At 40.6% G+C, this 22,023-nt stretch overlaps 1 protein-coding gene across 1 annotated transcript in view; it reads right to left on the bottom strand.

The window, feature by feature from the left end:
• The window catches only part of atp8b5b (ATPase phospholipid transporting 8B5b), a 117,472-nt gene that overhangs the window by 79,540 nt on the left and 15,909 nt on the right, over positions 1–22,023 (bottom strand). The window contains exons 6-9 of the mRNA XM_072251783.1: positions 18,197–18,269; positions 11,305–11,375; positions 3,661–3,743; positions 1,728–1,886 (exon numbers count right to left, since the gene is read on the bottom strand). Coding sequence (XP_072107884.1) covers positions 1,728–1,886; positions 3,661–3,743; positions 11,305–11,375; positions 18,197–18,269 — 386 coding nt within the window. The remainder of the gene's footprint in view (positions 1–1,727; positions 1,887–3,660; positions 3,744–11,304; positions 11,376–18,196; positions 18,270–22,023) is intronic.

The following is a 22,023-nucleotide window of genomic DNA, read 5'->3' as shown; positions in this document are numbered from 1 at the left end:
CTGACAATTTCATCCCCATCCCCTGAAACCTCCGCTCTAAATGTGAAAATGTCAAAGAAAGTGCAGTCAGCTGTCGTCAAACTAGAATATTACTTACATAAGTTTTAACCAAATTTGCTCTTTCTCCAGGGAAAGTGATATGCTGATCTCACAGGCAGGAGAGACATCATTTTGATTTGCAGAACAAAGCACAGTTTTGTCACTTACATCTTCATGTGTTTTTAATTCTAACTGACACTTTAACACAGCAGCCAATCATTACTCGCTGTTCTTCTATTATTATTGACATTTCTATGGCAGCTTCTATCGGGGAATTCACACACTTCAAGTGTGAGGGTGCTTAGACAAGGGGAAATAGGGTAACACAGATAAGAGTTTGGTGAAATCAAGTAACAACTTTGATTCAGAGAAGCAGAATTCAAATAGCTAGGTTACAGAGAGAGGTAGGTTTGTAGACACAGTTCCAGAAGTGCATTGTACCCTACCAGTAAGCTACCTGTTACACCATTTTCACAAGCCATAATCAGTCGCATCATAGTGAAACCAATGCCAACAGCTTTACATTGAAGAATGGTCAATCACTCTGTTACTTTAGAAACTCAAACAGAATGCAGCCTATTTTTGAAGCTTAAAGTAAACATTCTGTATGTTTGTTCACAGAATGACCACATTTCCTTGACCATATTTTAAAAGCTATAATGACCATTTTTAATATTTCTGCAATTAGTTATAGTCATAGTCATACTTTATTGATCCCGAGGGAAATTGGTTTTCATTACAGTTGCACCAACCAAGAATAGAGTGTAAATATAGCAATATAAAACCATAAATACTTAAATAGTAATATGTAAATTATGCCAGGGAAGTCCAGGACCAGGCTATTGGCTCAGGGTGTCTGACCCTCCAAGAGAGAAATTGTAAAGTCTGATGGCCACAGGCAGGAATGACTTCCTATGACGCTCAGTGTTGCATCTTGGTGGAATGAGTCTCTGGCTGAATGTACTCCTGTGCCCACCCAGTACATTATGTAGTGGATGGGAGACATTGTTCAAGATGGCATGCAACTTAGACAGCATCCTCTTTTCAGACACCACCGTGAGAGAGTCCAGTTCCATCCCCCCAACATCACTGGCCTTACAAATGAGTTTGTTGATCCTGTTGGTGTCTGCTACCCTCAGCCTGCTGCCCCAGCTCACCACAGCAAACATGATAGCACTGGCTACCACAGACTCGTAGAACATCCTCAGCATCGTCCGACAGAAGTTAAAGGATCTCAGTCTCCTCAGGAAATAGAGACGTAACGTTAATTGTAACTCCAGACTAACAGATCCCAACACTGGATCCAAATCACTGCATTTTCAGCCTTAAAGTCTGCCACAAGGTTAAATTTTTAAGCTATAACTTTTTATGTAAAGATTAAGGAGGTATGAATTAATTTTATTCCAAACATTTTGAACGATAAACTGTTTATATGTAATTATTAATTACCAATGCTGTCTCTCATTTTTCCATAGGAAATCTGAGCAGTGCTTAAATATTTTAGAAATAACTCACCCTAAATTCTATTGGAATCTAATAAGTATTTATCTGCAGAGATCGTGCTGATGGTGCATACAATTGCTGAAATAATGAAGCTAATCATAATTGATGTTCCTAAGATGTACATTTTATCATATAAACTTATGATTGTTTTTGGACGACATTGTATCTTCTTGCTTTATACCTACCTGCAAAAATAACAAGTCCGTAACACCACTCTGTATTCCTCAGTGTACAGCCACGTAGTATTATTTTCTCATTGTCCAAAGCATACTTATTATCCTTGTAGGTAAGTGTTCCTCTGAACTTGTCCAACCTGTTATTGGGAGCTTCACATCTTACCTCACCTGGTATTTGTAAGAAAATAATGCTATTATGTGTTTGCTGATTGATTTCACTGTTACAATTAATACATATGCATATAGTGTCTTAAGCCAGATAAATAAAGGGACACAAGGATGACAATACATCCCACCAACAAAATTTTGGTTGCCACATTGATTAGGAGCTCATTATATCTAAGCCATAATATCAAGACGGTTGAAGGGGGTTGGCATGGGCCCCCAAATCCTAAGAACTTTCTATGGGGGCACAATGCCTGGTATGGGAACTGTACTTCCCTCAATCGCAGGATTCTGCAGAGAGTGGTGTGGACAGCCAATTGCATTGTAGTGCACTGTAGATGTGCATCTCCCACTATTCAGGACATTTACAAAGACAGGTGTGTAAAAATGGTCTGCAGGATCATTGGAGACCCGAGTCACCCCAACCACAAACTGTTCCAGCTGCTACCATCCAGGAAATGGTACCGCAGCATCAAAGCCAGGACCAACAGTCTCCAGGACAGCTTCTTCCACCAGACCATCAGACTGCTTAACTCATGCTGATACAATTCCATTTCCATGTTGTATTGCCTATTTGTTGTACATAAGATTTATTATTACTATAGATTGCACATTGGTCACTTAGATAGAGATGTAATGTGCTCCTCATGTATTTGAAAGATGTAAAGAATAAAGTCAACTCAATTCAAAGATCACTTTGAATTGATTTACTTTGAACTTTGAACATTCAAATTTGGTTGGGCTGAGAATTTCAACAGCAGCTGGACTTTGGAACAACATGAACTTTTACTTCTCCTGGCAACATTTTGAATGCATTTTGCACGTGGTATTTCCAGACTGCAGGGCAACCCTAAAGCCATCATAATCACTATCCACACAGGTTGTTCTTCATGCCTGTTGCATTAAAACAAAATTACCACACAACCTTAACAACATTTAACATGGATGAGTACATGGATAGCAATGACTCAGAGGGGTGTTTGCCAAATGTGGGCAAATGGGACAAGCTTAGATAGGAATGGACTAATTGGGCTTGAGGGGCCTGGTTCTGTGTCATGTGACTCTATGACCTCTAGACTGTGAGTCCTTCAAATATTTATATTATTTATTGTCGTACTCCAATGAATATATTTCAGCAGTATTCTATCTGATCTGTGTGCATGATACCACTCTTAACTTTACTCTATCATAAGGGAATGTGATTTCAATTCCATTGAGCTAAGAATGCTATAGATGGTTGGCTTTAAGAAAGATATGGCTATGTCAAATCTGCTGCTTTTAATCTTGCTTTTAACCGTGTTCCAGTTCTTCAGCAAAATCTGCTTGGATTCCTGGATCAATTTAGTCTCTTTCAATACAGACTCACTGTAACTCACTCAATTAAAATTAACTATCCTCTTTACCAATGTAAAACTGTTAACTAGTACTTAATTCTGCAGCTTTACTGATAGATATCAGAGATATTTAATAGGTTATGTGACTGTAATGCTAACCCTAATGTTGTAAGATTCACAGCCTGCAATATTAATCATTGGACTGTTTAACTAATTGATTTTAACTTTGCATTACTGTTAAGTATAATCATGTGCATTGCTCTGAATATAATTGAACTATTCAAAATTCCTAATTGCTCAGAAATTTGATTGGGTGAAATATTCTTGACAACTTTTACAATCCTTTGGTCAATAATTGTTAGTATAACATTCACATAACATTTTATGAATCTTTGTTTTTAATATTTATACTGGGTTTTTTTCCTAGAAGAAAACTGACATACCATCAAAATCTGCCAAAGCTTCGATGTTTTCTCCCATATCTAAGGTGACTGTTAATGCCTGCTTAACTTTCAGATTTGTTTCACTAGATTAAGAGAAAAAAATATATTATTAGATAGCTCTCTAGGAACTAAAAGAGAATGGAAGTTAAAAAAAAAGGATTTAGTGCTTTCCTGGCGTATATGACAAATAAACTCTTCTTGGACTTCCAAGTGGGTACAGGCATCAATTTTAACAAACTCTGCCATCTTCATCAGGGATGATGCATGGGCATGTCTAGTCCAGTGGTATTTATAACCCTGTCATCCATCCCTTCTGATTGGTTAGTCCTCATCCAATCAGGTTTCCGCTGCCCCACCTTGTTTACAATCAAATTCCAGTTCTTACTTCGAGCAAGACCTTTGCCTTTGTTAAAATTCTTTTCCTCAAGTTTTATTTCATTGGCTTCCTTTTCCAGGTCATCCCAAAAGCCATTGGTGCAGCATCATCCCCAATGAAGATGGTAAAGTTTGTCATTGAAACATCAGTTAAAATTGAAGAATGGAAATACTTTACAATGCAATACTTTGTCAATGTACTGGAAACGGAAGATCCTGTAGTTATGAGAAACATGCACGTGACTATACCACTGTTGTACTTTTTCTGCCACTATTACAAAACCTCTTTTTCGGTGAATTAGCACAAAATGAATCATATTAATATGCATGAGCCATGAAACTAGTTAAGGAATATTGCCGCAATCCAATAACAATTAATACATTCAGAGCTTGGAGGGTGGTGCGACAAATTGAAGGCAACACAGCGAAATTATCACCCTTCACTCCAATAACCAGCAGTCCAGATTTTCAGCCTGGCATAATGGATTCTGGATTTAAACTTTGGATTTCTAAGGGTATTTTCCATCTAGAAGATTTGTTTGATGAAGGAACGATGATGTCTTTTAGTCAAATAGTACAGAAATTTAACATACCCAACAAGGATTTTTTTCGTTTCTTTCAGATAAGAAATTATATCCAGAAAAAAACATCATTGTTAACCGATTTCTATAGTTCTGACATAGAAAAGAGCGTGTTTTGTTCTAAGGGTGAAGTCTCTATTAGTACTTTTTACAGCATCCTGAGGGAATGTTCTTGTGGAGAGGCTGAGCAGCTGGGAAGGGTCTGGGAGGAAGAGCTGGGAGTAGAAATTACAGCTGAAACATGGGAAGACATCTGTGATAATGCAAAGAAGATTTCAGCTTGTAATAGAACTAAAGCATTGCAATTCAAAATTCTGCATAAAGCCCATCTGACTCCAGACCGTCTCTCAAAATTTAAGACCGGGGTTTCTCCAATGTGTTCTAAATGTAAAGTAAATACTGAAACTTTCACCCACTGTTTTTGGACTTGTCCCAAACTTCAGGCGTACTGGAGTGATATTTTGGGTGAAATGGGAAGGATTCTGAAGATGGAGTTTGAACTGGACCCAGTGCCTTTTCTCTTAGGCTTATCCTGCAGTCATATTATAAATGCACATCAGAAAAAACTTTTTTAACATCCTGACTTTTTGTGTGAGGAAGAACATTTTACTTTGTTGGATATCCGATAAGGCCCCTGGACTTTTTGGTTGGCATAAATTAATCATGGAATACATTCCTTTGGACTTTTTGACATGTATGGTACACTCTAAAACAAATAGTTTTCATAGAACATGGCAACCTTTTCTGCAGTATATAGATGTAAATCTGTCTGCTATACTAATAAGGGCTTTTGTATAGGATGTTGCGGTGATGTCTATATTTTGATGGAAGTGACCTCATACCTGATATCTGTGAGGGGAAGAAATGTAACTGTAAGTGTATCTGGATATGGAAAGTTTTGTTATGCTGAGCAAAAAAAGCATGAAAAAATGCATGAGCCAATCTTAATTCTGCTGTTTAAAGGGACACACTAAATATGCAAATTAAATTTGCAATTGCTGAGGGAGAAAAGTCCTCACTGAGATGGGAAGAATTGTGCCTTGTCTTGCTCTGGATATGAGGTAAGAACTGCAAAGACCATAGAGATATGCCTCCCTAAGAAGCAAATAAGTTCTCAATTGGAAAAAAAAACTTAGATATACGGTTGCCCTATGGCCAGTGGCCAGGTGTGGAATTGTGATTTTACATTCAATACTAAAAGCAATATAATAAACAGTACACACTCAAATTAAATGAAATGGTTCATTTATCTGCATTCTTAAACTCATTTATGTTCAATTTTCCATCCTCTCATTTGCCCTAGTTGAACCTGCTCCACCATTGCACTCGAGATCTTGCAGCTACATACAATATATTTGTTCATATCCTCACATTGTCATCTGCAAGACAAAACTAACACTCATCCTCAACCTTCTGTACTATATATTCAACAGATATTGATACTTTCACTCATGGGCCATTTCTTTTTCTTCTGAAAAAGCATAAATCACCAGAAAGGTTGATATCTATCTATCTATCTAAGACATGCAAAAATACTGGAGGAGGTCACCAGGTTAGGCAGCATCTATAGAGAAGAATACACAGTTGATATTTTGGGCCGAGACCCTTCATCAGGACTGCAAAGGAAGGAGGAAGAAGCCAGGATGAGAAGGAATATATAAACTCCATTTCATCTTCCTTGCTTCAATCCCTTCCCACTTTCATCTGCGACATTTCATATGCTCTTAATTTCTTCAACAACTTAGATTTGCGAAGGCTATTGGGGGTGAGTTTAAACTAAAATTGCTGGGGGGTGGGAACTGAACTGAAGTGACGGAGGAAGGGGCTGTTCGCTCACAAATAGAGAAAGCTTGTAGACAGTGCAAGAGGGAGGATAGGCAGGTGATAGAGAAGGGATGCGCTCAGTCTGATGGTTTGAGATGTGTCTATTTTAATGCAAGAAGCATCATGAACAAAGCGGATGAGCTTAGAGCATGGATCAGTACTTGGAGCCATTACAGAGACTTGGATGGCTCAGGGGCAGGAAAGGTTACTTTAGAAGTTTCAGAAAGGACAGAGAGGGAGGCAAAAGAGGTGGGGGCGTGGCACTGCTGATCAGAGATGGTGTCACGGCTGCAGAAAAAATGTAAGTCATGGAGGGATTGTCTACTGAGTCTCGTTGGGTGGAAGTTTGAAACAGGAAGGGGTCAATATCTCTACTGGGTGTTTTTAATAGGCCACCCAATAGTAACAGGAACATCAGAGAACAGATAGGCAGACAGATTCTGCAACGGTGCAGTAATAACAGGGTTGTCATGATGGGGGATTTTAATTTCCCCAATATTAATTGACATCTCCCTAGTGTGAGGAGTTTAGATGGGATGAAGTTTGTTAGGCGTGTTCAGGAAGGTGTCCTGACACAGTATGTGGTTAAGCATACAAGAGGAGAGGCGGTACTTGATCTGGTATTGGGAAATGAAACTGGACAGGTGTCAGGTCTCTCAGTGAGAGAGCATTTTGGAGATATGATCACAATTCTATCTCCTTTACCACAGCATGGAGAGGGCTAGGAACAGACAAGTGGGGAAAGCATTTAATTGGAGTAAGGGGAAATATGAAGCTATCATCCAGGAATATGGAAACATAAATTGGGAACAGATGTTCTCAGGGAAATGTATGGCAGAAATGTGGCAAATGTTGAGGGGATATTTGTGAGGCGTTCTGCACAGGTACATTCCAATGAGACAGGGAAAGGATGGTCGAGTACAGGAACCGTGCTGTACAAAGGCAGTTGAAAATCTAGGCAAGAAGAAAAGAAAAGCTTACGAAAGGTTCAAAAAAGTAGGTAATGATAGAGATCTAGAAAATTATAAGGCTAGCAGGAAGGAGCTTAAGGATGAAATTAGGAGAGCCAGAAGGGGCCATGAGAAGGCCTTTGTGAGCAGAATTAAGGCATTCTATAAGTATGTAAAGTGCAAGAGGATAAGACGTGAGAGAATAGGACCAATCAAGTGTGACAGTGGAAAAGTGTGTATGGAACTGGAGGAGATAGCAGAGGTACTTAATGAATACTTTGCTTCAGTATTCACTATGGAAAAGGATCTTGGCGATTGTAGGGATGACTCATAGCGGACTGAAAAGCTTGAGCATATAGGCTTTAAAAAAGAGGATGTGCTGGAGTGTTTGGATAAGTCACCGGGACTGGACAAGATATACCCCAGTCTACCGTGGGAAGCGAGGGAAGAGATTGCTGAGCCTCTGGCAATGATCTTTGCATCACCAATGGGAATGGGAGAGGTTCCAAAGGATTGGAGGGTTGCAGGTTTTGTTCCCTTATTCAAGAAAGGAAGTAAGGATAGCACAGGAAATTATAGACCAGTGAGTCTTACTTCAGTGGTTGGTAAGTTGATGGAGAAGATCCTGAGAGGCAGGATTTATGAACATTTGAAGAGGCATGATATGGTTAGGAATAGTCAGTATGGCTTTGTCAAAGGCAGGTCATGCCTTATGAGACTGACTGAATTTTTTGAGGATGTGGCTAAACATACTGATGAAGGTAGAGCAGTAGATATAGTGTATATGGATTTCAGCAAGGCATTTGATAAGGTACCCCATGCAAGGCTTATTGAGAAAGTAAGGAGGCATGGGGTCCAAGGGGACATTGCTTTGTGGATTCAGAACTGGCTTGCCCACAGAAGGCAAGGAGTGGTTGTAGACGGGTCATATTCTGCATGGAGGTCGGTGACCAGTGGTGTGTCTCAGGGATCTGTTCTGGGACCCCTTCTCTTCGTGATTTTTATAAATGATCTGGATGAGGGATGGGTTAGTAAATTTGCTGATGACACAAAGGTCGGGGATGTTGTGGATTGTGTGGAGTGCTGTCAGAGGTTACAGCGGCACATCAATAAGATGCAAAACTGGGCAGATGGAGTGCAACCCAGATAAGTGTGAGGTGGTTCATTTTGTTAGGTCAAATATGATGGCAGAATATAGTATTAATGGTAAAATTCTTGGCAGTGTGGAGGATCAGAGGGATCTTGGGATCCGAGCCAATTGGATACTCAAAGCTGCTGTGCAGGTTGACTGTGTGGTTAAGAAAGCATACGGTGTATTGGCCTTCATCAACCGTGGGATTGAGTTCAAGAGCCGAGAGGTAATGTTGCAGCTATATAGGACCCTGGTCAGACCCCACTTGGAGTACTGTGCTCATTTCTGGTCACTTCACTACAGGAAGGATTTGGAAACTATAGAGAAGATTTACAAGGATGTTGCCTGGATTGGGGAGCATGCCTTATGATAATAGGTTGAGTGAACTTGGCCTTTTCTCCGTGGAGCGACAGAGGATGAGAGGTGACCTGACAGAGGTGTATAAGATGATGGGAGGCATTGAACATGTGGATAGTCAGAGGCTTTTTCCCAGGGCTGAAATGGCCAACACGAGAGGGCACAGTTTTGAGGTTCTTGGAAGTAGGTACAGAGGAGATGTCAGGGGTAGGTTTTTTATGCAGAAAGTGGAGAGGGTGTAGAATGGACTACCGGAGGTCATGGTGGAGGCGGATGTTATAGGGTCTTTTAAGAGACTCCTGGATAGGCACAAGGAGCTTAGAAAAATAGAGGGCTGTGGGTAATCCGAGGTAAGTACATGTTCGGCACAGCATTGTGGGCCAAAGGGCCTGTATTGTGCTGTAGGTTTTCTATGTTTGTATGTTTCTAACTTTCAATTCCCTGGCTCTGATCGCCTCATTTTCCAGCCCCTGTACTCTTCTATCTCAGGAAGGCTTTAAAGCTCTCTGCTTCCTTCACAACAAAAGACCCAACTAGTACCCCTCCACCACCACCCTCCTCCATATGGTGGAGCTGGTTCTCATGCTGAACAATTTCTCCTCTGGCTCTTCCCACTTTCTCCGAACCCACATGTGCTCCAGCTCTGCCAGCCTTTTTGTTGGCTGCATGGAACGGTCCATGCTCCAAGCCTTCTCTGGTAAAGCTTCCCAACTCTTTCTGCATGACATTGATGACTGCATTGGTGGTGCTTCATGCACCCGTGCTGAGCTCGTTAAATTCATCAACTTTGTCTCCAGCTCCACCCTTCCATTAAATTCACTTTGTCCATTTTTGACACCTCTCTCCCCTTTTAACTCAATCTCACCGTTTCTACCTCTAGGGACAAACTATCTACTGATACCTTTTATAAACCTACCAATTTTCATGGCTATCTTGACTATTCCAAACTGTCACCTGTAAAAGTACCATTCCCTTTTCTCAGATCCTTTATCTCTGCCACATCTACTTCCAGGATGAGTCCTACTACTTCAGATATGTCCTACTTCTTCAAAGAACAGGGTTTCCCTTCCTTCACCATTGATGCTGCCCTTATTTGCCTCTTCTCCAATTCCTGGACATCTGCCCTCACACTATCTTCTCACCGCCTTAACAGAGATAGAATTCCTCTTGTCCTTACCTACCACCCTATGAGTGTCCACTTCCCTGTAATTGCATGGGCTCTTATCTTGCTACGTAGCTTCATGTTTGGCACCTTGTCAAAGGCCTTCTGAAAATCCAAGTACACCACATCTACTGCATCTCCTTTGTTGACCCCGCTTGTAATGTCCTCAAAGAATTGCAGTAGGTTTGTCAGACAGGATTTTCCTTTCCGGAAACCATGCTGGCTTTGGCATGTCTTGCCATGTGCCTCTAGGTTCTCTGTAATCTCATCCCTAACAATCGATTCCAACAACTTCCCAACCACTAATGTCAGGCTAACAGGTCTATAATTTCCTTTCTGCTGCCTCCCACCCTTCTAAAATAGCAGAGTTACATTTGCAATTTCCAGTCATCCTGTAAAATGCCGGAGTCTATTGATTCTTGAAAGATCATTGTTAATGCCTCTGCAATCTCTCCAGCTACTTCCGTCAGAACCTGAGGGTGCATTCCATCAGGTCCCGGAGATTTATCCACCTTCAGACCATTAAGCTTCCTGAGCACTTTCTCAGTTGTAATTTTCACTGCACAAACTTCACTTCCCTGACACTCTTGAATGTCCGGTATACTGCAGACGTCTTCCACTGTAAAGTCTGATGGAAAATACGCATTCATTTCCTCTGCCATCCCTGCATCTCTCATTACAATATCTCCAGCGTCAATTTGTATTCGTCCTATGTCTACCCTCAGCTCTCTTTTACCCTTTATATACTTAAAAAAGCTTTTAGTATCTTCTTTGATATTTGTTGCCAGCTTCCTTTCATAATTCATCTTTTCCTTCCTAATGAACTTCTTAGTTTCCTTCTGCAAGTTTTTAACAGTTTCCCAATCCTTTATCTTCCCACTAGCTCTGGCTTCCTTGTATACCCTCTCTTTTGCTTTTACTTTGACTCTGAGTTCGCTTGTCAGCCACGGTGATGTCCTTCTTCCCTTTGAAAATTTCTTCTTATTTGGAATATATCTGTCTTGCCCTTCCCTTATTTTTTGCAGAAACTCCAGCCATTGCTGCTCTGCTGCCCTTCCTGCAAATGTCACTTTCCAGTCAACTTCGGCCAGTTTCCCTCTCATGCCATTGTAATTTCCTTTAATCCACTGAAATACTGACACATTGGATTTTATTTTTCCTTCTTGGATTTCAATGTGAACTCGATCATATTGTGATCATTGTTCCCTAAGGGTTCCTTAACCTTAAGCTCTCTTATGACCTTTAATTCTGAAATTCACTTACCCATCAAGCTCGGCTGTCTCAATGTAAATCAGTCCATATGGTTCACTGCTTGATAAAAGGAGTAAGTCTGCCTAAGTAGAAATAAATGGATTGATGTATCTATTACTAGTTATATAATTAACATATATTAATATAATTAGGTTTTATTGATAAGAAAGTACATCACATAAAGTATCATAACCAAATAAAGATGTTTGTTCTTTAGTTTCAGTTTTTTCGCTATTTCCACTTTCTGGCTAAATATTCTCTGATCATCATATAGTAATTGATTCTAACTCATCCTTGGTCATAGAGAAGCTCACTAGAGGCAAGGATGGCAGGACACAGGTGGCAGAGAAAGTAGCCCAAGTTATTCAGCAGCAGTGGCAAAAAGTAGGAGAGCAATAGGAAAGTTTAATGATCTGTCCAGAAATGCTAAAGTGTCACCTACCTGACACCATTCTCCTAATAGACTTGAAGTACTGAAAACCTTGGTTAGTAACCTTCTCTTCTTTGACTACCAACACTGTTCACAACAAAACGGGTCAGTCTACTTCCATCTTCAGAGAATATAACATTCTGTAGCTAATATCCTTATTATTACATCTTCACAATTCCCACAGCTCTGCTTTGGCCCGTCAATAGTCTGGCTGAAGAAAGAGGAGGTTTGGGCATGGACTAACCACCCTATACCTTAAAAACCCAGAGCTACACAAATAACTACTGGAGCTCAACAGGACCTCATTCCTGGGAGGGGAAGGATCTTCGCCTAGAAGTTGTATGAAGTCATGTGATGAAATTGGAAGCCACAGGGCCAACCAATCTTCTATTCGCCCAGGACAGAGGACTCTGGCAAGCTATGTCCCAGTAGGGGGTGATGGGCTTAAGAAGAAGAAGACACTATTTCCACAAACCTGAAGCACCAGAACCATTATTCTATCCCAGAGTGTATATCCACAAAACATTCCAAAATAGTTACTTATGTCCTTTCCAAGTTCAATGAGACAGGTAACCTCAGATGATGTTCTGAAGGACTGGAAAATTGCTGTTGTTACGGCACTCTTTAAGAAGAGGGGGAGGTAAGAGACAGGAAATTACAGGCCGGTTAGCTTGACTTCAGCATTTGGTAAGGTATTAGAGTTCATTATTAAGGATGTGGTTTCAGGCTACTTGGAGGCACACAATAAAATAGGCCAAAGTCAGTATATATTCCTTCAGGGGAAATCTTACTTAAAAAATCTGTTGGAATTCTTTGAGGAAATAACCGGCAGGAAAGAAAGGGAAGTTGGTGGATGTTGTTTATTTGGATTTTCAGAAGGCCTTGAGGCTGCACATGAGATAGGAGAGGTACTAGAATAGATAAAATGTCGGCAAACTGGCAGGAGGCAAAGAGTGGGAATAAAGGGGCAAACAAGGGAAAATCTGGAGGAATTCACCAGGCCAGGCAGCTTCTATGGAAAAAAGTACAGTCGACGTTTCGGGTCCAAACCCTTCGGCAGGACAGAAGAAATAAAGGGGGTCTTTTCTAGCCAGCTGCCAGTGCCTGGGTGGTTTTCCACAGAGATCAATGTTGGGTCTGCTACTTTTTAAGTTATGTTAATGATCTGGATAACAAAATTGATGGCTTTGTGCCATATATATGGATATTACAAAGATAGGTCAACCCACGTCAAGTTTATAATCATTTAACTATACACATGTATATAACATACATTACCATATAATGTATATAGAAATGAGACAACATTTCTTCAAACCAGGGTATAAAGCACAGTAGTACACATAACGCACAAACACACAATAACTTATGAAGGTAAGAATAAAATCTACAGATAAATCACACATATATAACACACTAACACACTGAAGTACATCAATATTAAATTTTGTAAGGTAAAGAACAGATTATTGAGTGATACATCAAATACAATGCGGCAGGGAGCTCAGATGCCTAATGGGCTGAGGGAAGAAACTGTTTCTCATCCTGACTGTTCTTGTTTCAATGCGTCGTAGTCTCCCGCCTGATGGTAGAAAGTCAAAGAGGATGCTGGATGGATGGGTGGGATCCTTAATGATAGTAAGGGTCCTACATATGCAGCACTCCTGATAAATGTCCCTGATAGATGACAGGGAGACCCCTGTGATCCTCTCAGCTGTTCTCACAGTCCTTTGTATGGATTTCTGGTCTGATGCTCAACTGCTCCCATACCAGGTGGAGGTGCAACTTGTCAGGACACTCTCTGTGCTGCTCCTGTACAATTCAGTTAAGATGGTGGCTGGGAAGGAGTCTTGCTTGCCTCAATCTTCTAAGGAAGTGGAGGCTCTGCTCTGCCTTCTTGTTCAGGGACATGATATTAAGGGACCAGGTGAGGTTATCTGTGAGGTGAACTTCCAGGAACTTGGTGTACTTAACTCTCTCTACAGAGGAGCCACATATACACAGAGGGGGATGGTTCGTCTGCACTTTCCTGAAGTCCACAATGATTGCCTTTGTCTTCTACACATTCAGACTTCGGTTGTTCTTCTCACAGCAATCCACCAGCTGCCCCACTTCCTCGCTACACTCCATCTCATCATCGTTCTTGATGAGGCCAGCCACTATTGTGTCATCCACAAACTTGACAGCACGGTTTGAGCTGGATCCTGTGACACAGTCATGCATCAGCAGTGTGAACAGCAGCCGGCTGAGCAGACAGCCTTGGGGAGTGCAGTGCTCAGCGTAAGGGGATAAGAGATGCTGCTGCCCAGAAGAACAATGGGGCCTTTCCATGAAGAAGTCCAGTATCCAGTTGCAGAGGGAGGTATTGAGACCCAGCGAGGACAGTTTCTCCACCAGTGTCTGGGATATGATGGTGTTAACCACCGAACTAAAGACTATAACCAACAGTCTGGCATATGAGGCCCTATTTTCCAGTTGGGACAGCGCAGAGTGGAGGGCAGAGGTTATTGCATCATCGGTGGATCGATTCGAGCGATAAGCGAACCAGGAAGAGTTCAATGTAGCCAGCAGAAAGGCTTTAATATGCTCCAAGATCAGCCTCTCAAAACATTTCATAACGGTTGATATTAATGCCACCAGACAATAGTCATTTAGGCATTTAGATGGAAGGGCAGGTAATGTTGAGAAAATAATGTTGAGGAAATAGTTTGCAGAAAGACTTGGATGTATTAGGAGAAAAGGGCAAAGAAGTGGCAGATAGAATACTACGTGTGTGGGGGGGGCGGTATGATCATACAGTTCGGTAGAAGAAATTAAGTTGTAGACTATTTTTTAAATGGTGAGAAAACTCAGAAATCAGAAGTGCAAAGGGACTTGGGAGTCCTAGAGCAGGATTCACAAGAGGTTAACTTGCAAGTTTTTTTGGTAGTAAGGAAGGCAAATGTAATGTTAGCATTCATTTCAAGGGGACTAGAATAGAAACACAAGGATGCAATGCAATCCTCTCCCCAGTTTTATAAGGCATTGGTCAGATCACATTTGGAGCATTGCGTGTAGCTTCGGGCTGTATATCTAAGAAAAGATATGCTGGCATTGGAAAGGGTCCAGAGAGGAGGTTTATGACGAATAACCTGGGAATGAGAGGGTTAAAGTATGAGGAGCATTTGATGGCTCTAGGACTGTGCTTGTAGGAGTTTAGAAGAATGAAAGGAAAGCAGGATCTCATTAAAACCCACAGAATATCAAAAAACCTAGATAGACTGAACGTGCAGAGGATGTTTCCAATAGTGGCAGAATCTAGAACTAGAGGGCACAGCCTCAGAATAGAAGGGTATCCCTTTAGAACAGAGATGAGGAGGAATTTGTTAGCCAAAAGGTGGTGAATCTACGAAATTCAATGCCACAGACGGCTGTGGCGGTTGCCTTTGGGATATTTAAAGTGGAGTTTGACAGGTACCTAATTATTAAGGGTGTCAAAGGTTATGTGGAGAAGGTAGGAGAATGGAGTTGAAAGGAAAAATAAACCAGATAAAATTGAATGGCAGAGCAAACTTGCTGGGCTGAATAGCCTAATTCTGCACCTACAGTATGTCTTATGGTTCAAAACAGGAGATGCTGGAACTCTCAAATAAAAACAGAAATGCTGGGAACACTCAGCTGGTCAAGCAGCATCTGTGGAGACAGTGAAGGAGATCATATTTCATGGAAAAGACCCTTTGTCAGAACTGAGAAGTTACAGAGCAGGGGGTGGGATAGATAAAACAAAGGGAATATCTGTGATAGGGCGTGGTCAGAACTGACCAGCTCTACCATAAGGGTAACTAGTGTACAGAAAGCTTATAGCAGTACTTGAAGAGTGATCAAACAGATGAAGAAATGTAAAACGTGACAAAATGCAAGGCTGTTGTACATGTTCAGGTCATGCTAATGCCGAGAGAAATACCGGGCCACTGTCTCAGACTTCTAGAGGAGATGATCATTCAAAAGACAGGCAAATAAAGTATGTGACTGAAACTTGCGGAATACCCCCAACCAACCCTGGGCTCGACCTATTACAGGCATCCTACTATCCTACCTACCCCTCCTCCAACTTCCACTGCAATTTAAAACTAAAACTAACTTACTTTTCTTTCTTTCCTAGTTCTGAGGAAGACCCTCAATATGAAAGGTTAATGATGTTTTTCTTTCCATAGATTCTGCCTGACCTGTCGAGTATTTCTAGCATGTTCAAGTTTTATTCCTCATACGGCTCGACTACGGCATCATTACAGCCCTGGGGCAATTGGCGTTCAATTCCGACACTGTCTGTAAAAAGTTCGTATGTTCTCCCATGATCACATGAGGTTTTCTCCAGGTGCTCTGGCTTCCTCTCACAGTCCAAAGACGTACCGGTTAGTAGGCTAATTGGTCATTGCACGTCATCCTGTGATTTGGCTGGTGTTTAACTAGCGGATTGTTGGGCCAGAAGGGCCTGTTCCACGCTGTATCTCGAAATAAAATAAAATAAAAATAAAATCTACAGTGTTGGCAATCATTCTTCATTCTTTCAAATGTGAGACCATTCATAGATCCTCCTGCCAAATCTTTTCTCATGTAACAACAGAGACCAATCTGATGCTCCTTGGTTGAAGTGCCACTAGCTTAAATGTTTCTTTCTTCAAACAAGAGACAACAGGTTGAACAAAGATAACTGGCTGACATATGAAGAAAAACAAGTAAGGAAATTAATAGGTGCATTATGGTAAAAATATATTGAAGTAAGTAGAGTTACCTGGAATGAGTTTAAAGGGACAATACTGAAACTTGGCATCATTTTTATTTGGCATTAAAAACAAAGTACAATCATAACTCTATGATTAATTGAGAAACCACTTGTGGAAATAAATTAAAAACAATACCATGGGTGACCCCTGCATAATGGGGATCTACGTTCCTAAAAGGTCAGTTGTATCATGATTTACTAAAATATGAGGCTGCACCATCTGCTCGTGTGTTAATAAATGCAAGTTGAAAGCAAAATTGTATTGATTTATTTACCTTCATCACGCACAAATCCCATGAAAAAGAATTTTGTCTCTTATTTCAAATTTCTGGGTAATGATATATGAATTATGCAAAATGAATTTCTGTGTCCTGAATGGCCGTAATACTGGTGTCACCTGTAATCTACAGAATCCTTGCTGTTGTGGAATGAAGAAGAGAATTTTTGTAAAAGTAGAAATCCCTATCAACATTGGTCAGAATAAAAAAAAATTTAGAAAAGATTAGTATTCAAGGAAGAGGGGAATATTAACTAGATTACAATGATGAAAGAAAAAGTGAAGGGGTAGAGACTGTTAGATAGAAGAAAAGGTTGGGCTACATTGTGCTCCATTCACACTGCCACCTGTGCTCACCCCTTGTTACCCTATGAAGCCTGTCAAACAGGCGGCTTGGCTACAACAGCCAGCCAGCAGGCTACACATGTGTACAAGTGGTAACTAGGCCTCAAGAAATAAATCCTGAGGCCCTGCCTTAGTGCATTCTGATGGCCCATTAACAATCAAAGACTTTCAAAAACAGTTCAAATCTATTTAACTAAACAAATATAACTATTTTAAAAAGTGTTAGTTTATTTAAAAACATACTAAAGTACAAGTACCTAATTTTTACAAAAAAAAATCAAAATTACACCTTTTGAATGGAATATGCAGCATATAAATAAAGTTTTGGTGTAATGTTAAGTGTGCATCCAACCCCCTTAGCTCAGTGCATTGTGCTCTACCATTGGGCCCAGTGGCAGGTCATGAGATCAGATTCACCGGCATCTAACCTGTAGTCTATCGCGCATTTCAATTTTACGTACATGTTTAGAAGACAAAGAAAGTCAATCACACAAGCAAGACATCAGCTCCCTATGGAACTGCTGGCAAAAGGTAAGCAAATTCAAGCATACCTGAATAAAGAGAATAGAACAGGAACTGGGAGGACTGTTTTGACAGTAATAAGAAAACAGTTGAGTTGGGCTTTGATTAAAAATTAAATCATGAATATTAATTAAGGAAAACTGTATCATGTTTAATAATAGGGTCACAGTATATTTTAATAACAATACAGCATCTCTTTCTGATGTTAAGTAAAATTTGATCTAAAAAAAATTAGTTTTACACCTTAGCATGGTGGAATTTAAATACATCATTTCAAGTCACTCACGAGGCCACTGAAACTAAATTGCTGTTTGAGAAGGGAAAGAATAAGGGACAATGACAATCTGAGCAGACTGAGAAAAGCTTTACAACTTTGAAATTTTGAACTTTAATATGGCAACAAATTGGAAAGGGTAAGAAATAGGCGGAAGGATAGAAAACAATGGCACGTTATCATTTCCCCACAAGACCCCCATTGCTTTACAGTACTACGTTTGGGTGATGGTGTGGACTCTGGAAGTACCATTCCATCAGCAAAAAGAAGAACAAGATTTTAGTCACTACTTACAGTAACAAATTGATTATTCTCCAACTTAATTACATCGCCCACTTGAACATTCATCCATTTTTTTCTTTGCAACCTTAAAGAAAATAAAATAAATGCATCAAATGCCTGATACAGAATAACACATCACTGGAGTTTCAAAAAAAAGTTCTACTTTGTACCATCCACAATCCTGTGTGATACAGATGGGAGTTGAAATTCTATCAGGAATTCAGTCTCAAAAAATAAACTAATTTATCTCTTATGATATTACTCATAAACAAAAAAATTGTTTTCATTTACAGTGACCGTCAATCTCCCATTTTACTTTATTTCATATGCTAACGGCTCTTTCCAGGTGAAATCATGTCAACTGCAGAATTAGATTGGATGCTTCAATTCATGATTTTCAGAATCAGAATCAGAATTGATTCTGAAAATCATGAATAGAAGCATCCAGTTTAATTTCAGAATCAGGTTTAATGTCTCTGGCATATATCATGAGATTTGTTGTTTTGCTGCAGTAGTACATTGCAATATATAATAATAAAAATAAAAATTACAATAAGAAATATATAAATATATGTATATATTTCTTATTGTAATTTGAAGTTTTTTAATATATTAGTGCAAAAAGCGAGCACATGAAGAAAAAAATATAGTGAAGTAGTGTTGATTGTCCATTCAGATTTCTGACGGCCAAGGGGAAGAAGCTGTTCCTAAGATGCTGAGTGTGTGTGTCTGGCTCCTGTACCGCCTCCCTGATGGTAGCAATGAGAAGAGGGCAAGTCCTGGGTGATGGGGTTCTTTAATGATGGACATAGCCTTTTTGAGGCATTGCTTTTTGAAGATGTCCACAGTTCTGAGGAGACTGGTGCCCATGATGGAGCTGGCTGAGTTTTTAACTTTCTGCAGCTTTTTCTGATCTTGTGCATGATGCACTATCAATTACTCCAAAAGGCTGGAAATACTGAAAGGCTTTTGTTAACAGTAAATGGTCCAACGTCCATGCTGAGTACCTGTCCTGGACTGAGGGAGGAGCAGTGACACAATCACCTTTATTCAGGGGTCTGTGGGAGGAGCCACAGGAGCAGTCAGCAGAGGGGCATGTCCAGACAGGTAACCCAGTTACAACATATATATATATATGGTTTACCACAGTGCAGTGGCCCCTCCATACCAGATGGTGATGTAACCAGTTAGAATGCTCTCTACAGTGCATCTGTAGAAATTTGAGAGAGTCTCCTCAAGCCCCTAAACACTGTCATGCCTTCTTTGTAATTGCATCAATATGTTGGCCCAGGACAGATCTTCAGAGATATTGACACCCAGGGACTTCAAACCGCTCTCCCTTTCCACTGCTGATCCATCAATGAGGACTGATGTGTGTTCCCTCGACTTCTCCTTCCTGAAGGCCACTATCAATTCTTTAGTCTTACTGACGTTGAGTGCAAGGTTGTTGTGACACCGACCTCAATGAGCTGATCTGGTTGGAATCAATATTAACATGTGGAATCAGGCAGCACCGGATAGCATTAATTGGCATATAATGCAAGATTGAGCTTGTCATCATACAGAGGGCTGGCACAGTAGCGAGGCAGTTAGCGTAACGCAATTGCAGCACAAGCAATTCAAGTTCGATTCTGCCGCTATCCGTAAGCACTGTGTTCTCCCGGTGGCCACGTGGGTTTTCCCTGGGTGCTCCAGTTCCCTCCCGATTCCCAAAGGTGTACAGGTTAGTAGGCTAATTTGTGACATGGATGTGTTTGGGCAGTGCAGATTCATTGGGCTGAAATAAAAGATCAAAGGACTATTCACTGACCATAGTAGGACCTTATTTCAATGATCATCCTGCCAGTCACACTTTGTGGGATAAATGGAAGACAACCTCAATTTGTATCTTAGAATTTATTTTTTTTTCACCCTTACTATGACTACTATATAATTCCAATAATTCTGTGCAGCTCAGAGAATCTGTAAGTCCATCTTCACTAACAGACTTGTTCCTGGGCAACAGGGTTGCACAGTTCCAGCAGCCTGGGTTCAATCCTGAACTACAGCGCTGTCTATTTCATTTACTTACTTATTTAGAGATACAGTATGAACTAAACCGCTATCAGCCCCAATTTAACCCTAGCCTGATCATGGGATAATTTACAATTAACCTACTAACCATGGTAACCCGCGTATCCAAGAGGAAACCCATGCATTCCACAGGGAGAACGTACAAGCCTCTTACAGAGGATGCCAGAATTGAACTCTGCCGCTCTGAGCCGCAACAGCATAACGCTAACCACTACACTACGGTTCTGCCCCATACGGAGCATGCAAGTGCAAACTTTCAGTGCTGTCTACGTGGAATTTGCAAACTCTGCCTATGGAAAAGGTTTTTTTCAGCTGCTCAGATTTCCTGTCACATCCTAAAGGCATGCAGCTGATAGATTAATTGGCTAGTGTACAGGTAAGTAGTAGGACCTAACCGGTGTTGAATACTGGGACTAATAAAATAGGAAAATAGAGAGAACACAAGGAATTAATTAAAATGGGTATTTGATCCATGGTGTGGATTTGGTGGGCTAATGGGTCTATTTTTGTATTTTATGAGTTTTCGCTCAATTTACCAATCTGGGGTCCACTGACTCCTCAGTTAATGGAAGTGGAGCCTGGCATAAAAAAGACTGGGAACCCCTGATTAACAGAGTTTCTGATAAACTAAATGGTAAATACTGAAGGAAAAACTAAAACAAAGAATTAGTGAAAGGAAAGATCTGGTCCTAGGGTTGAGGTTCTTAACTGCAAGAAGGCCAAATTTGAAGAATTGAGAAAGGATCTAAAAAGCGTGGATTGGGACAGGTTGTTCTCTGGCAAGGATGTGATTGGTAGGTGGGAAGCCTTCAAAGGGGTAATTTTGAGAGTGCAGAGTTTGTATGTTCCTGTCAGGATTAAAGGCAAAGTGAATAGGAATAAGGAACCTTGGTTCTCAAGGGATATTGCAACTCTGATAAAGAAGAAGAGGGAGTTGTATGACATGTATAGGAAGCAGGGAGTAAATAAGGTGCTTGAGGAGTATAAGAAGTGCAAGAAAATACTTAAGAAAGAAATCAGGAGTGCTAAAAGAAGACATGAGGTTGCCTTGGCAGTCAAAGTGAAGGATAATCCAAAGAGCTTTTACAGGTATATTAAGAGCAAAAGGATTGTAAGGGATAAAATTGGTCCTCTTGAAGATCAGAGTGGTTGGCTATGTGCGGAACCAGAGGAAATGGGGGAGATCTTAAATAGGTTTTTTGCATCTGTATTTACTAAGGAAACTGGCATGAAGTCTATGGAATTAAGGGAAACAAGTAGTGAGATCATGGAAACTGTACAGATCAAAAAGGAGGAGGTCCTTGCTGTCTTGAGGAAAATTAAAGTGGATAAATCCCCGGGCCCTGACAGGGTGTTCCCTCGGACCTTGAAGGAGACTGGTGTTGAAATTGCAGGGGCCCTGGCAGAAATATTTAAAATGTCGCTGTCTACAGGTGAGGTGCCAGAGGATTGGAGAGTGGTTCATGTTGTTCCATTGTTTAAAAAAGGATCGAAAAGTAATCCGGGAAATTATAGGCCAGTAAATTTAACGTCGGTAGTAGGTAAGTTATTGGAGGGAGTACTAAAAGACAGAAGCTACAAGCATTTGGATAGACAGGGACTTATTAGGAAGAGTCAACATGGCTTTGTGCGTGGTAGGTCATGTTTGACCAATCTATTGGAGTTTTTCGAGGAGGTTACCAGGAAAGTGGATGAAGGGAAGGCAGTGGATATTGTCTACATGGACTTCAGTAAGGCCTTTGACAAGGTCCCGCATAGGAGGTTAG

Source organism: Mobula birostris, chromosome 3, assembly GCF_030028105.1.
Source record: "Mobula birostris isolate sMobBir1 chromosome 3, sMobBir1.hap1, whole genome shotgun sequence".
Taxonomy (NCBI): domain Eukaryota; kingdom Metazoa; phylum Chordata; class Chondrichthyes; order Myliobatiformes; family Myliobatidae; genus Mobula; species Mobula birostris.
This window is presented reverse-complemented; position numbering and strand designations above follow the sequence as displayed.